This window comes from Zootermopsis nevadensis, unplaced genomic scaffold, assembly GCF_977971745.1.
Source record: "Zootermopsis nevadensis isolate Lab colony 2312 unplaced genomic scaffold, Znev_1.0 Znev_ptg000030l, whole genome shotgun sequence".
Lineage (NCBI taxonomy): Eukaryota > Metazoa > Arthropoda > Insecta > Blattodea > Termopsidae > Zootermopsis > Zootermopsis nevadensis.
Window position 1 is genome coordinate 12,806,396 of NW_028259162.1, and position 15,671 is coordinate 12,822,066.

At 38.4% G+C, this 15,671-nt stretch overlaps 1 protein-coding gene across 12 annotated transcripts in view; it reads right to left on the reverse strand.

Moving 5' to 3' along the window:
• The window catches only part of LOC110829632 (EGFR adapter protein), a 743,671-nt gene that overhangs the window by 11,557 nt on the left and 716,443 nt on the right, over window positions 1-15,671 (reverse strand). For all 12 annotated transcript variants that reach the window (XM_087358340.1, XM_087358342.1, XM_087358338.1 and 9 more), the window contains 2 exons: window positions 6,800-6,949; window positions 1,565-2,181 (listed from right to left, as the gene is read on the reverse strand). In XM_087358340.1, the coding sequence (XP_087214466.1) occupies window positions 1,565-2,181; window positions 6,800-6,949 (767 nt within the window). The remainder of the gene's footprint in view (window positions 1-1,564; window positions 2,182-6,799; window positions 6,950-15,671) is intronic.

Sequence of the window (15,671 nt, forward strand, 5' to 3'; positions counted from 1 at the left end):
ACTTCTAGAGCAGTGTTCTGCTACCAGTTTACAATGGCACACCGGTATACCACCACAAGGTTTTAGGTGTGTTCTGCAAATTTGATCACAAATCTTATATTCACATTTTATAGGTAGAAAAAGGCAATATCTTATCTTTCATAATTAGAATTCATAATACATGTGTGCGTGTGCACATACTGATTCAACATGAACAGTTTTGAAGTAAAGAGTTTTCTGGATATTTTCCATCGTCTAATAAATAAAATCATAAAATCCATGACGTTTCAGAGATGGAACTCTATCTCTGTCTACAGGTAGACCTACTCTTATTTATTAGACCAGTAGTATTCAACCTGGGGTACGCGAAGCCATCTTAGGGAGCACGTGAAATTTAAAAAAAATATTATTTTATGATAAACACTGAATAATAAGTAATGTAATTTATTTTAGATGTAGATTATATACTACGTATAACTTGAATTATACACCAACAACTTTGGGGGTATAGAGTTGAAGAGAAATTATATCTGAGGGTACGTGAACAAAAAAGGTCGAATACGACGACGGAAAATATCCAGAAGACTCTTTACTTCAACATCACACCATCATCACAAACTTTTAGAAATGAGCTACAGTTTTATTCAAATATGTTACCCCCCCCCCCCCAAGTGATTGATTCTTATAGGACATGGATTTATATATTCATATTTATGGTTATACAACATTTAGTTTCCGCAAGGCAAAATTTTAGTTACCATCGTAAGTCTCTGTCAAAACAGGACGTGCCATGGGTGAAAAAAGTTCGCGGAACACTGTACAACGCCCATAAATCTTAATCTAAAGTAAGAACAGAAACAAATAATTTAAAAATTAATAATTATTGCATCAAATTATATAAAAAATACTTGTGGTATCACTTGTACTTCTATTAAAATATAACAAAATAAGTATCCTGTTACTTAATATAATCTTTTGTTTATTCCACGGGAATATGATAGTAACAGTCACGTATTCAATTCAGTGATGCGATGACAACAAAAAATGGATATTTCTGCTATTCCTTTTAAGGTCTTCGGGTCTAAAGTCAGTTAGAAACTGTTTATTCAGTAGCTGAATTTAATAAAACTCGGACACAAGATAAAGAGTTATTAAGGAGAAAAAATGGTATCACAGACATGACGATATACGTCCGCATATTTTTGAAGATGAGGTTCAAATTTCAATGTGTTATGTAGAATAATTATAGTACTATTAATCTGACCACTAAGTTATGTACGCATGTGTGTTTGTTTGTTTACAAATGTGTGTGAATACATTGTGCAGACATGTATATAGTGTGTATGCCTGCATCCGGTTGGGAGGATAAATATAAAAAAGAATATAATACTTTAGATACCTATATTTGGAAACTGAACTGAACTGAACTGAACTGAACATTGCTTTGAAATGTGATAATTACGAATTATGGGGAGGGGTGAGACAGTGAAAGACGGTACAGTGTTGATTTTTGCCTCACCTATCTGCGAAACACGTTCAGAGAAATCAAAATTATGCAGACATCTGACTATATATTTATTTTTACCTGTTATTGTCTATTTCTATGTGTTTGGTCTGGATTTCACGGTTGTTGTCCACTAGATCACCTCCACTCGATGGTTTTGCCGAGTTTCTCGAAGAGTCAGACTCCGTAATGGCTTCATTCACATATCCACCAGACAGGGGACGGTTACTGGGACTTGTGGGGCTACCGCCGCTCACCACAAGAGGGCAACTATCGTCTCCACCCCCTCCTAACACGACCCCGTTACCCCCTGACAAACCCATAGCCAATCGCTTGATTAGCGGCGGCTTGTCGGTGAGACGTTTGTACGAATTCAGATCTGTAGGGGAGTTACTTTCATCACTGCTGGGTGTGCTCTGCTGTGACTGATTCAGAAGAACATTCTTCTGGTCATCTTCGGACGGTGCCACAGACGTTCCCGTCGCCGTGGTCACATTGTTGAAGTTGTGCAGGGAACGCAGCCCTGGGATGGAAGTTGGAGGAGCGGCGACTGGTGCCTTAACGCCAGCTAGCCGCAACGTCGGTGACCCCGGATGTCGAGGTGCAGTACTCAGTTGCACGTTCATGGCCGCCGTTGTGTTGTCGCCACTGTCTGTAGCTCGAGGGGATGATCGTCCACCTCCTGTTACCTGCTTCGTCTGGAATCACCGACATATTGCTACTTCTCAATGCACTTCTCATCTCGACAAATGTGAATGATTTGATAGGATTGAGGTTATCACGGTGCCGAGTATGAAGGTGGGTGACTTTTGGGTTGTAGCGCCGTGAAGTACGGTAGAAATTTACCGACTCATCTTTTTTGCCAGGATAATGGAGGCAGTAAGTATTAATACCTCTGAAACGTCGGCAAACTTCTACCGGATGTTACGTTCGCATGCTTTTAGCGTTTTTAGATTCTGCAGAAGAAAAATCTTTCCCTTCTACACTAATAAATAATGATAAACCTGTAGTGTGTGGCTTTGACATAATTTAACTTGCAAATTTAGAGTCTGGGGAGGGGGAGGGGATTTAAGAACCTGTTAACTCAGTTATGCAGAGAGCACAAAGGTTAATTACTGCAATAGCAATGTCGGCCCACTGGACAGTATTCTGCGTCAGACGAATTCAATCAATTTTATAACTGATGTTCTTAACATAACGGTTCCATTTCTGTTCTACTCAGTTCTATTGTCCTTTCTCTCCGAGGTTCACTACGAGTAATATGTAAGAATGTGTTTCACTTTGTTTATTGTAATCCCACAGAATAATAATCTTTCTGATTTACTAACTACGTGCAGCAAAGTCCTTCTAGAGAAATTGAAATTCGCCGAAGGAATTCCTCCGCTGATCGAACCCGAGAATTTTCCAGTAGGTCCAATCCTAAGCCGTTTGAATTTAGTTCATATTCTGGCACTCTATAAAGCAACATTTCGGAAAGGGGGTTGTTATTTCCAATAAGCGCAATGTAATAATGGGGGTTACGTTCCTGAGCGTCCGAAAATGACCAAAAAATTAGGAAACAATTTTATTGCCTGGAACGAAACATACAAGAAACGGAACCATATTAGATTTGTATATATTCTATAAAAATAGCAATACGAAACATAACCTAGCTACTCTTCAACATCAGAATACAGCATTACAATGCAACATGGACCACATGAAGTCGTATGCTACAACGTACTGTTTTCGATTGGGAGCTAAGAGCGTATTAATGACAGAAAATCACTAACCCACAGTTTAATGAAGAGGACGATTATGGTACATTTTCAAATTACGTAACATGAATAAATACATAAATATCCGTAACTCAAGTATGTATTGTGCATTATACCGAACCGCGTTTCGAGGTGTTAAAGTTTTACTCAACAGACACTACAGTTTGTAGCCCGTGTTCAAATGCACGGAATTATGTTAGGTTAAACACGAGATTCTAGACAGAAAAATATATGCTTATTTGCCCCTATTTAATTGCAAAGTTCAGACTGGAAGCTGACCAGGTTCATAATACGTTACGCCACTGAGTGTATATATATATATATATATATATAAAACTAATTTGTGTGTTCACTGTTTCGTTTTAGAAAGAATCCAATCTTCTCATTCTTCAATTTTGATTATGAACATACTTGATAATGTTCTTCTGGGTTATGGCGCCGTCTGGACTGGTCGGTATATGCCGACGTTTCGGAGAAGCGTACTGTCTCCATGTTCAGGTCTGAAGTGCGTCACTTAATGAAGTAGTGCCAACTGCCTACGTGGTTTACATAGATTTTGTGAAGCATCACAATATTTGGCTGATAATGTAACCTGTATTTAAAAAGCATAAGTACGCTCCCGCTAACCACTGCAACGAAGTACCAGTTTGTATATTTGAACAACATTAAACAATTCTAAATTCACAGCCACTCATTACTGTTATATCAAAATGTTCATACTGCAAGTCCTTAATGGTCAACTTGAGTAGACCAACATACGCAAGCAACAATTCCGTACATTTTATGAATATCGTACTGCAGGGGCGGAATCCAACAGGTAAAATGCATATTTAGCCAGATTCAGATTCAGTCTGCCAGGCGGTTAGCCAGCTAGTCGAGGCTTACGACTGTAAAGTCCAAAAGAGGTCTGTTTATGTACGGCAACTGTAAAAGGCTGCAGAACCAGTGTCTCCAATATTAGGAGCTCAGTACCTTTAAACCGCCCAGTCAGTACTTTGCAGCGGCTCCATTAAGCTAATTACACCGTCCGCCCACTTTGACAAAAACAAAGTCCGAAGCAGATTTCCTGCTTCTGCACTTTATATTCTCATAATACCTCGGTATTATTTGGCTGATGAATCGTTTGAAATTGCGAGTACAAAGCTTTATGAACAATATCCAACTCACAAAACTTTCAGAAAACAGCTAATCTACTCTTGGTTATAAGACTCCATTTGTTAACATATACTGAATAGTTTTCATAACAGTAATGCTTGGTTAATAATTACATTTTAGATAATCCTTCATACACCAGCTATCTTCTAAATGAGACAATACCAAAATATAAATTGTGCTGTTTTCACTAGTGTGAAAATGGCTTGTAAAAACACGCTTTTATTTTGCAAACAAAAAGTATAATAAACTAGGGCTTCAATGCGCACTTAGTTAACAAAAAACAATAAATATGTCTGCCAGAGAATATCAAATTTCAGCTAGGATGTAGGACCCATTCTGTATGAAAATCGTCTAACAATTATTATTTTACATACAAACCTCGATAAATATATTCCAGAGCCACAAGCCACATATAAGTGTTTAGACTTTAGACTTGATTGAGTGAGATTTCAGGTTCTCACGGCGGCAAGTAAGAAGATGGCTGTCTTGTTGCACCGTGTACTCTGGTAGAAGTTTACCGAAATTTCAGAGGTACTTACTCCCTACATCATCGGCGCAATAAGACCTGATAAATGAGGCAGCAAACACCCCCGGAACTTTGGCAGACTTCTACCAGACTACGGCGTAAGAACCCAGGAGACAGCTATCTTAAATGGTGAGGTGGATATTACTCAGGTCCATTCTAGAATCTAATTTACTAAGTTACTGTTAAGACAATTTCTCAGCGAAACAAGATAACATGAATGATCAGTGTAGTCGATTTTATCGTCCAATGAAATTAGCCGAGAATATCGACTCTCGGAGCAGAAGACGCATTACTGATATCTGACCCAAGATCAGAGTCATAAACTATATGATAGAATGTCTGCATGGCAGCAAGTTACACTACCCCTGCCACGTGGCAAGAAAATTGCCAACACAGCGGTCCCTTCTACGCCTTGGTTATGTCTCTCCGTCCATTACGTGAGGTTGAGTTGTAAGATAACGCCCGAAACAAGCAGCTCTTTCTAAAGAAGTGATATTTCCAAAATTCTAGTGTGAATGAGATAAAACACAGACGTCATCATACATGTCGCGATCATCATGTTTGTATTATTCAATAAACGCGAAAAGTCCTCCGCCAAAAATGTGTAGATAAATTTAAAATATTACGCAGTGTTGGGCCTCCCACAGGCTTTTACAATTTCGACACAACAACTATTGACTATCATAATAATAAAAAAAACATGTTATTTCAGCTGCGATATTGCCTATCTTTCCGGGGTTTCTTTCCGACTAACCGCACAATAAGGGGAGTTAGCTACGGCACTTAATATTCAAGGGCAATATTAAATGACAATAATTTCCAACACTTTAATATTGTAGGCTATCATTAAATCGTATTTTGAAAATCGTGCTATTTTTTTTTTTGCAAAATTATTTTAACGCTTTAAAACCAGAAACTTATATATGCAGTACTTAAAAATTAAATTCCTACCTCGAATAAAATACACAGCGTCTCAATTACAAAGAATAACTGGGTAATGAAGTTTAGGGACACAATCTCTGCTAATTCTGAAAATCGTATGAAATTCATAAACACACCCTACGAGAAAAGTACAAATATAGAATATTAAAGTCGATGGTACATACAGTAACCACTGGACTATATAAATGGTTAACATAATGTACTAGTATCAAAGTTATATATTTATTTCGTATTTAAAACATGGTTTTTAAATAAGAGCTAATTAATATTCAAATCAAGTCTACTCCCTAAACAACAGCACATATTGTTAGTTGCGTTGCTATGCAGATGACTGGTCTGTTTCCGATCTGTGTCACTGAGTTCATAACAACAAAACATCTCTGAAGAAAAAAATAATTGACCGCTCAACACCAGAACGGAAACGAAATGCTGTCTGAATGGGCGGACCAAGGAGAACGGATGACACACACATTGATTTCGTTAAACATTTAGATAATTAACGTTCAAAACCTGTTTTTGAACATCAGATTAAAAAGGCCAAAGTCTAAAGTCAATAAACTGCATTATATAGCTTGTATTCCTTGACAGCATACTACGATTTCATATACATTCATCCATATTTTTTATCACAAATTTTATAAAATATATTTGTTGTGGGGTGTATGTCTGCCCTACACGCCTACCACATTAAAAATTCTTCAAAATTAATACAAATCTAATCAATGTACAGTTTAAAAATGCAACTATGCAGCCGAAGTTAACTTTGGTAGGATTAAGGAATACAAAGACTGTTGTCGTACAGCGCCACAACCCAGAAGAAGCCATCTCCTTGCAGTACGAAATTTAAACATATCTCCCCTTCAGTAATTTGTACGTACGTCTATGCTTCATTAGACCAACAGAACAAATGCTAGTCTGACTCAGAGAGTGTCTTACCCAGGTGATACGTGTATTGTTGTTCTCGACGGGTGTGGTCTTGTCCTGCAACTGCGACGCAATTACATCCTGAAACGTCGGTTGTCGCTGCAGTTGAGCGGCATATGCCATGCGAAATGCATTTCCCACAATCGAATTCAGCTCCTCCGCCTATAAAGGAGAGAAAACTGTTTTAAAAAATGTGTCTTTCAGCAACGTAATTGCTTTGCAGGAGTCAGGAGTCTTTTCTTTATATTCTCAACGGAAGGAATTCGCGGATTGGTCGTCGCTGTCATATCCATGTCTAATTCAACGCGACCGTAGTAAATATTCAAAAGTTATCTGACTCGAAAGCGTTAGCTAAAATTATGAGGGGATTACATTCAGTCGAGGGCTAATCAGATATTTCACGTTCCCGACATTTCTGCTGTTCCAAAGACCCAGATAAGGCAGATTCTATTGTTCGTACATGGATCCCATTTATTTTCCAGGCATGCTAATTAAAAGCTGAACTTCATCGTATCGGTAGGTAGGAACAAGTTCCGTATTGAACTGCTAGCGTGTGATAAAACCACAAATCAGATTGAAGGTTTGGAATGGGAACTTGGTCTAATTCCTATTCATCCGCCCTGGAGTGTGTAGCTCTTCAAACAAAAAGCAGAGAGTGAAGTGTAATGGTGTTGCTATTCAAGAGAAATGGTTATGCTGTGGATAAAACGAAACCCGTTGGTGCAGAAACATGCTAGGAACTCTACCATTACCGTTTATCAGTTCTATCTATATTATACGAATAGGCCTACACAGGCAACGGCTGTATTATAACACGAGATTCAAGTTACTTTCACACGGCTCGTTCCTTCTTCCACGCTTTTCCGCGTCTTCACTGTAAAGCAGAATCTCAGAACAGCATTGAAACTAGAGACTACATACATTCTTCTGTGACAGGCGAAACCGAACAGTTAAATAATTGTATTAACAGAATGGCGAAATAAGAACAGCTGTGGTTTGTCGGACACAAGGCCACGTTTAGTAGACTCCATTGAGCAAATCCTTTCGAAGTCTCACGACAAACAGAATGAATAATGAAAATCCTAACACAAAAAAAAAACACATCAGAAGCATTAATGAGAGCATAACATTGTAAGATAATTAATCTGCTAAATCAGACACAAAGCAAATTACAGTTTTTGTTTTCTCACTATAATGGGTCCAAATGTCTAACATTAAGCTAATTTAAAAAAATCACAGATTTCGTTTCAAGCCTGCTTATACCAGTTAACCAAAAACTTACATCGTTTAGAATTCCCATCATTACATTACATTTACACAAATACATAAACTATCACACATTTATAACAAATGCACAGTTCAATGTAAACAGCAAGCCAGTGAAGATCGGTATAAATAACGCAAAAATAACAATGGAATGGCATAATGGTAACATAATGCAAATTACTCTTCCTTACGAAACTTTATTCCTTTCTACGACTGGCATAATACGTACTAATCAATATACCAGGTGATTCAAAAAGGACTTTACAACTTTGAAAGTGTATAGAAATTTATTCAGAAGGCTTACAGAATCGGTTGAGGTGTCATTTTGTAGCAAAACAAATCAAGTTTGACTCACGTTGTGCTGTAGTACCGAATTCCGTCACCGCGAGCGCAAGCGGCAGTGCATTTGAAAATGGCTCGAAAATTTTCTCATACCACAGTTAGACGAAGATGACCAAAAAGGACGCATTCACTTCCAGCAAGACGGCGCACCACCTCACTACCTCACAGAAGTCCGGGATTTCCTCAATAACCGTTTCCCAGGTCGGTGGATTGGTCGAACAGGGTCGATAGCATGGCCACCTCGTTCTCCAGATTTGACACCTCTCGATTTTTTCTTATGAGGTTTCATTAAAGATCGTGTGTATGTTCCACCCTTACCTGCCAATCTCACTGAGCTCAAAGCTCGAATCATAGCTGCAGCTGTAGAAGTGACACCGGATATGCTGGATCGTGTTTGGCAAGAAATTTATTTCAGGTGGGATGTCTGCAGTATCACCAATGGCAATCACATCGAACCAAAATGACTGTTTGACGTAAAACGTGATTTGGATTGCTACAAAATGACACCTCAACCGATTCTGTAAGCCTTCTGAATAAATTTCTATACACTTTCAAAGTTGTAAAGTCCTTTTTGAATCACTCTGTATTAAGCACATCCGCTAATTGGACCTTCCACATATAATTCATTAAGAGATGTTTGATATTACTTACCATAAATAATTATCTTATATCTTAAAATGGCAAATCAAAGTTGCACTGTAACAGAAGGTCTACATGCAATACCTCTCCGTCCAAGAAGCCTGGTGGGATAAAGCAAAGTTCCCAAAGTGTAGGGGGAGTGTTCTTTGCTTGTGCTGTGGTGTGCAAACTTGAGAGAAAATGGAAGAAGCATCGCTGTGGGAAGGAAAGGAAGTCGAGAGAAGTCGACATTGCACTTTTCTTTCCTCAAGGGAGTTGCAGCAGAAGACGCTTGCCGTAGTACGACAAGGCTGCTGCTTGTACGGCCTACGTTGATGGACGGTAACACGAAGCAAGCATTAGCACTATCCTCCGTTTTAAGCCCTGATTGTTGTTGCTTGTTGGGGAGAGGGGGGATCTGATTGATGGATGGACGGAGAATAATTTCAGGTTACAATGACTTGAGTTAAACTTGGTGGTAGATGAAAGCCTTCACACCTTAAGCTAGTCTAACAAACTTCTGATATCCGGAGCTCTAACAACGGACAATGCTTGAAAGAGGCTTACAACAAAAGCTTCGAGCAATAAGCTAACACAGAACACCGTCTATTTCCGGTTTCTTCAACTAATTGTTTAACGTCTCGCTATACTATTCCAAGAAACCTAATCTAATCTAACCTAACCTCAGCAACAGTTGGCATCGGGCATTTTTAAGATTCTGAAGTGTTTATTCAGTACGAAAAGCTTGAATGTTTAGAAACTAGACAGATAAGCGAATTTCTCACTTTTACCGAGTGTCTAATAGATTAAGTTAATAAAGATGGACTCCAGATGTGGTTGGTACTCGTGAATATACTGAACAAGAAGTCGCAGACAGCCGACAAGAGACAGTTCTCCAGCTTGACAATTGCGTGGGAGCTAACAATCTCTCACCCCAAAACTGGCATGTTACGAAAAGTTATACAGGGCCTCCGACTTAGAAAGTGGATTCAACTGGCTCAGGGTGGGGATCAGTGGCGGGTTCTTGTGAACACGGTAAAGAACCTTTGGGTTCCATAAAAGACGGGAAATATCTTTACCAACTTAACAACTATTAACTTGTCAGGAAGGACTCTGTTTCATGAAGTTAGAAACCAATACACCGGCAACTGAAAACGTCAAAGCTCAAAAGTAGAACATTATTTCCTTGTTTCTATGTTATAAGTGACCAGATGAAAGAGTCGTTTTTATATACAACAAACAAAATATTAATTAATTATCACTCATATATTTTCAGACTAAACATACATTTATTTCCACCTCGCGAAGTTTGAAACGAGCTTCGATTTATCATTACCAGTGAAATGAGCAAAATGTTTACCAGACTTCCACACAAACCTCAGGCAGAAGAAACCCACTGGTGACCGTCTTTAATGCATACTATAAAAATCTACTATACTGCTGACGTCCTGAGGGAGTAGTAATTTTGTCCACATTTTTTTTGCAAATAACAAGGACCCTTCGAGTTTTCCTAAATGTACCACGTCTTACTGTGATGTCTGTTTTTGCCTCTCAAAGAAGTGTTTTTTTTATTATTTCTCTCCCTTCACTTCATCCTTTGCCAACCCTCCTCGGCATATCACATCACCAACCCTTTCTATAACTCGCTCCATTTCTCCGGTTCTCTGCAAACAACTGGTCTCCCGGAAATTGGCTCACTTTGTGTTAGCGTCCTGGAGGATGGGTTGGCTCCTGTACTCCGTGGCTATCATTCACAAGGTCCACGGCCCATTGCAGTTCGGACTTGTGGACAGACTTGAAGAGGAAACATGCAAATGTTTGATGAAAGTGGACAGATATTCCCTCCAGGGAAGTGATGGAGGAGAAGGGGTGGGATAAACGAGTGCAGTGTTTGTGCAAAATTGGCATAATTCCATATGCAGAATATAACGAGTATTTAATCACACAACTCAGATTCTATAACCTAACCTCAAAGTGACTGATAACACAGTAAATGACGAAAAAGCTGAAGAGATGAAAAGCTGGCTACAAGTCTTCCTGAGCGACGAACATAGTCGCTTTCTTTTTTACAAAAACACCAATCTCAGGTTTAAGAATTAATATCGACCGTTTTACTTGTATTCTGTGATTATTTCTAGACAAATTTCTTCAGTGGTTTTGAAAATTATTTGTTTGATGACATCAAGTTTCATTACATGTTATACTACTAAATTGTTATCAACAGCAACAACTAGTAACTGATATGTCCAATTTTATTAAAAAATCTTCCGACTTTATTCTGTATTTAACTTGTATATTTTGTGTGACTGTTTCTTGATTTAATGAGTCTTCATCACCAAATCAATTATCATTATTATTGACGATAAAATGTGATTCGCGTGGATAAAATCAATGATACTTATTTTAATTACTGTCAGAGATGCTTCAAATTTTAGTACTGACTGTATAAATGATATTGGTCTTATGACAGATAGTCAACTGCATTTAAACACTGTCCATCAGCTATCTGCGTCTCTACTCGAAAATAAAATGCGCAAATGTTTGGATTTTCTTGTTATTAACAGCAATCCATTCTCTGAGGGCACCTTTTCTTTATGTCAAAGTGTTAAAATTGGTAGCTTTTAGTTTTTGTTTACATCTATCATTGTCTAATATATATATTTATTAATGCTTGAATGTCACAAGGCTTTTAGCTGTTTGCAAATACTTTAATAATGATAATGATAAACTGGAAATCACGCGGAGAAAAAGTATAGAGCCTGACTTCAAGGAATTAATCCAGCGTTTCCCTGAGAAAAAATAAGAAAAATATATACAAAATTTGAGTAAATGTAGCGGATCATCAGACCCTAATGCAGTCCTGTGACCTCCAGGATAAGAGGCATATTATCTACTACTACATCGCAAGGTTTGCCATATTGTTGCGGGGAATTAAATATACTCCCTAAAATAAATGTAGAGTAAAATAAATTCGTGTACATAAATCTGTCTTCCACTGCGTCGGAGATGGAAAGAGTTCTACATGATGGCGGAAAGACGAAGGGGAGGGTAGATGGGGACAGTGACTTCCAGAGATGAAGTTTATTGTGAACTCAAGACTTTTTCTTCAGTCTGTATTTGAAATGTGAATCCCTTCTTCCCTTCAGCATCTATAAGTTCGTTTTCCTTTTTACTTCAAACTACTAAACCAAGTACTGTTCACACAATCGACGGTACTATCGTAAATGCGCTTATAAAATGGCGCAGATGTAGTGGAAAAGCCCACGTAAACGTATCGTTCACGAGTATCAACAATGACAAGGACTTGTTTCGGAAAATTTTTGATTTAATTATTACTAATAAAAACCTATAGGATGATTATTTGGTTGTTTAACGGTGATGTATCGTTATTTAATGCCAATGAACTAGTGGCAGCTTCGTTGAATAAATCACAAATAAATATTTAGACGTCTTAGTAATATTCCATAAAAAAACAGTTTTAAAGAGTTGTTTCAAACTTTGTCACGATATAAGGATTTGAGATAGAATGTCAAAGACCAATACTGATTATTTCAAGAGCCGTCCCGGAACGTCTAATAGGCCTGTCTAACAGAAGATGCCCAGAAACACGTAACTAATTTGTATTTTAGACGTAAGCAAAAGAAAACCCGGGGAAAGACAGCTATATATACCGTCTATTGTATGAAAATACGGACGTTTTCAGTTATTATTATTGGGTATACAGTCCTAAAATACACGCTCAAAATATAGTTTTGTATTTAATTCATGTCTTGAGAAAAAGCAAAACACAAACTGTACAGCCTATTCTTACTACCATGTTACTTTAAAATAAACTTACAAATAAATAAAATCGACTTAATACAAAAGTGAATTGGCTTACGCTGAATATAATTGTCTTCTAGGATGGTGCGTCGTATAATATCGTAGAAATTGACCGACGTTTAAGAGGTACTCAGAGCTAAGTACTTCATCGCCCTAACGATGGAGGTAGTAAGAATTTCTGAAACGTTAGTCAGGTTTTACGAGACTACACGGCACATTCCACAAGGCAAACATATTCAAAGTCACCGCCATGAGAACCTGAAATACCACAGGCGTATGTTGGATGTGTAAATCAATACATCCTCCTAGTTATACGTTAGAATCTGGAAGAGCGATTCAAGTCTGACGCTATCGGCAAGAAAGTCTTAGCTTCCAGCAATTTTGTTATAAACTACCTTCCCAGTTTTGGAATCACTTGCTAGCTTCTTCACGACGGCAATGAGTTGCCCAGAATTATCGGAAATCGATTCCGTCTAGTAAAGCTTTTCTTTTGTTGAACATCCGACTGAGGAAATAATACAGATTTTTAAACGACTGGTATTATGTGCTGTAAACTTTTATAAGCACTGTACTCCAAATGTAGAAGGGGGTTCGGACGTTGTGGTTTGCGGATGACATATCTGTTCGTTCGAATGACAGCTTGACAAGTGAACGAACACGGAAGAATTATAGGTTTTTGTTACAAAATGTCGATATTAGAACATTTTATAATGGAAGAAGGCATTTGTTATTTCCAGCAAAGAAACTTTCTCGGACTCACTCACACTTGAATGTACTGGTAAATACATCAGACTACCTTGAAAATCTCTAAGCATACGATGTCTGTATTTGATTTCACGTGAGTTCATTACCGCAGGAATTAGTTTCAGCTAAGTACATTAAAACACAGACACAAGGTTAAAGCAGAGGAATAACCAATTGGAATCTTAGCGGGGGGCCGACAATCCGACTGAAATTTTCATGGTTTTTCTTAATATTTTCACTTGAGTTCCAGGTCAACCTCGACCGGATCCTATAGTAGTGCATGATTGTGAAACCTGTTCTCTTATACAGAGTGATTTAAAAAGGTTAGGGCCAAACTGAAGGAGCGTATAGAGGGACTCAGAGAGAACAACTTTCGAATAGGAATCCATGTCCTCAGAAGTTATCCTGAGTCAGTCGAGGCCATTGAAGGTAGGGAAGTCTGATAACATACCGCTGAAATAATCGTACTTTGCTATTCTCCTACTAGCTTAATTTTGAATCACACGTATCCCGTCAGATTCTACAGAGGCCCATGGGATGTTTACATTGTGTTTGTGAGTTGATAGTGACTGGTGTACCCCTACCTTCAATGGCCTCGACTGACTCAGGATAACTTCGGAGGACATGGATTCCTATTCGAAAGTTGTTCTCTCTGAGTCCCTCTAAATGCTCCTTCAGTTTGGCCTTAACCTTTTGAATGACTCTGTATATTGGGACGAACGTGGATTGAAGGTGTCTGAGAACGCAATGCTGAGGTGAAAATTTGGACTCCAGAGGAGGTAAAAAAAGGGCTGGACAGAAATACATAATGAAGAACTTCATAAAACAGATGGGAGGATGCAGTTCAAACGGATGCCACACTGCTCCAGAGGATTAGAAATTGGAAGAAGGCAGCGGAGGATAGGGCCGAATGGAAGAGGAGAATTGAGGAGGCCATGGACCGAATACGGACCGGAGAGCCATAGAAGAAGAAGAACTTCATAATTTCTGTGTTATTTAAGACAAGAGGATGTCACGTTCCAATCGACAAGGTACGTCTTACGTTTTGTGTGTGTTACTTTCGTAGTAACACAAATGTAGCAGCAGTAGTTCAGTTTTGTCCAAATCCGGCTTAACCGTGACCTTGTTCGGTTCTTGTAATACGTAGCTTCAGCGCTTCATAATTCTGGTTGACACAGGAGGTACATGGGCGGCACACTTCACAAAATCCTATAAAGGGAGAGGATTAAATCTACTTACCTTTGCGACTGTATTCAGCTACTGTGGCCAAACCACTTTCTGGGTAATACCCAATAAGGATTTTGACAATTAGATCGACACGCCGCCAAACGGTAAACCAGAAACAACCTTGGGATTATATCGCAATCGTAATCTGAATAATAGTTTAGTGAATTCGTTAAAATTTATTAAGTAAATCTATAATTAATTTCCTACGAGACGGCTTAATCTTCGATTTGTTGCCTTGTACGGATTTGACTTTGTAGATGCTTAATTCAGAATTACTTCTGTAATTAATTCTTTTGGACATTTGGTAGGACTGGTGGGACGAAGGATAAGCCAATCGCAATCGCAAAGTATCTCCCTACAATAAACAAGTGCACAATTTAATTAGTATTTGTGCCAATACAAAACAACCATTGAATGAAAAATAACAATGAAGATATCGGGATTCGAACCAACAAACAATGAGAAAAGACGTCCAAATCATCGAAATATAGCCTTGCCAAGTTTGTCACGCGACGTAAAAGTTACTGACATTAATTTTACATCAAATTAGGCAGACACAATGGTGTCATTGCTTAACAGACATTTGGCACAGACGATTGTAGACAATCGAAGGCTGAGAAGTACCCCAAATGACAAATACAAGGAGACTACGAATGACTGGAATTATGACGCCACCTGTACACTTACATCACTTCCGGTTTGAGACTAACAAAACCCTCAGTGGAATTCAAACCCATGATCCGAGTGTTCGAGACGTCCAAGACCCACGGCTCACAAGACCACGCATCGACTGTTTAATATCGACATGGCTACTCGGAAGTCGAAATGTTTTTGAAAACAGAACTAAATAAATTCCCTTCCAGAA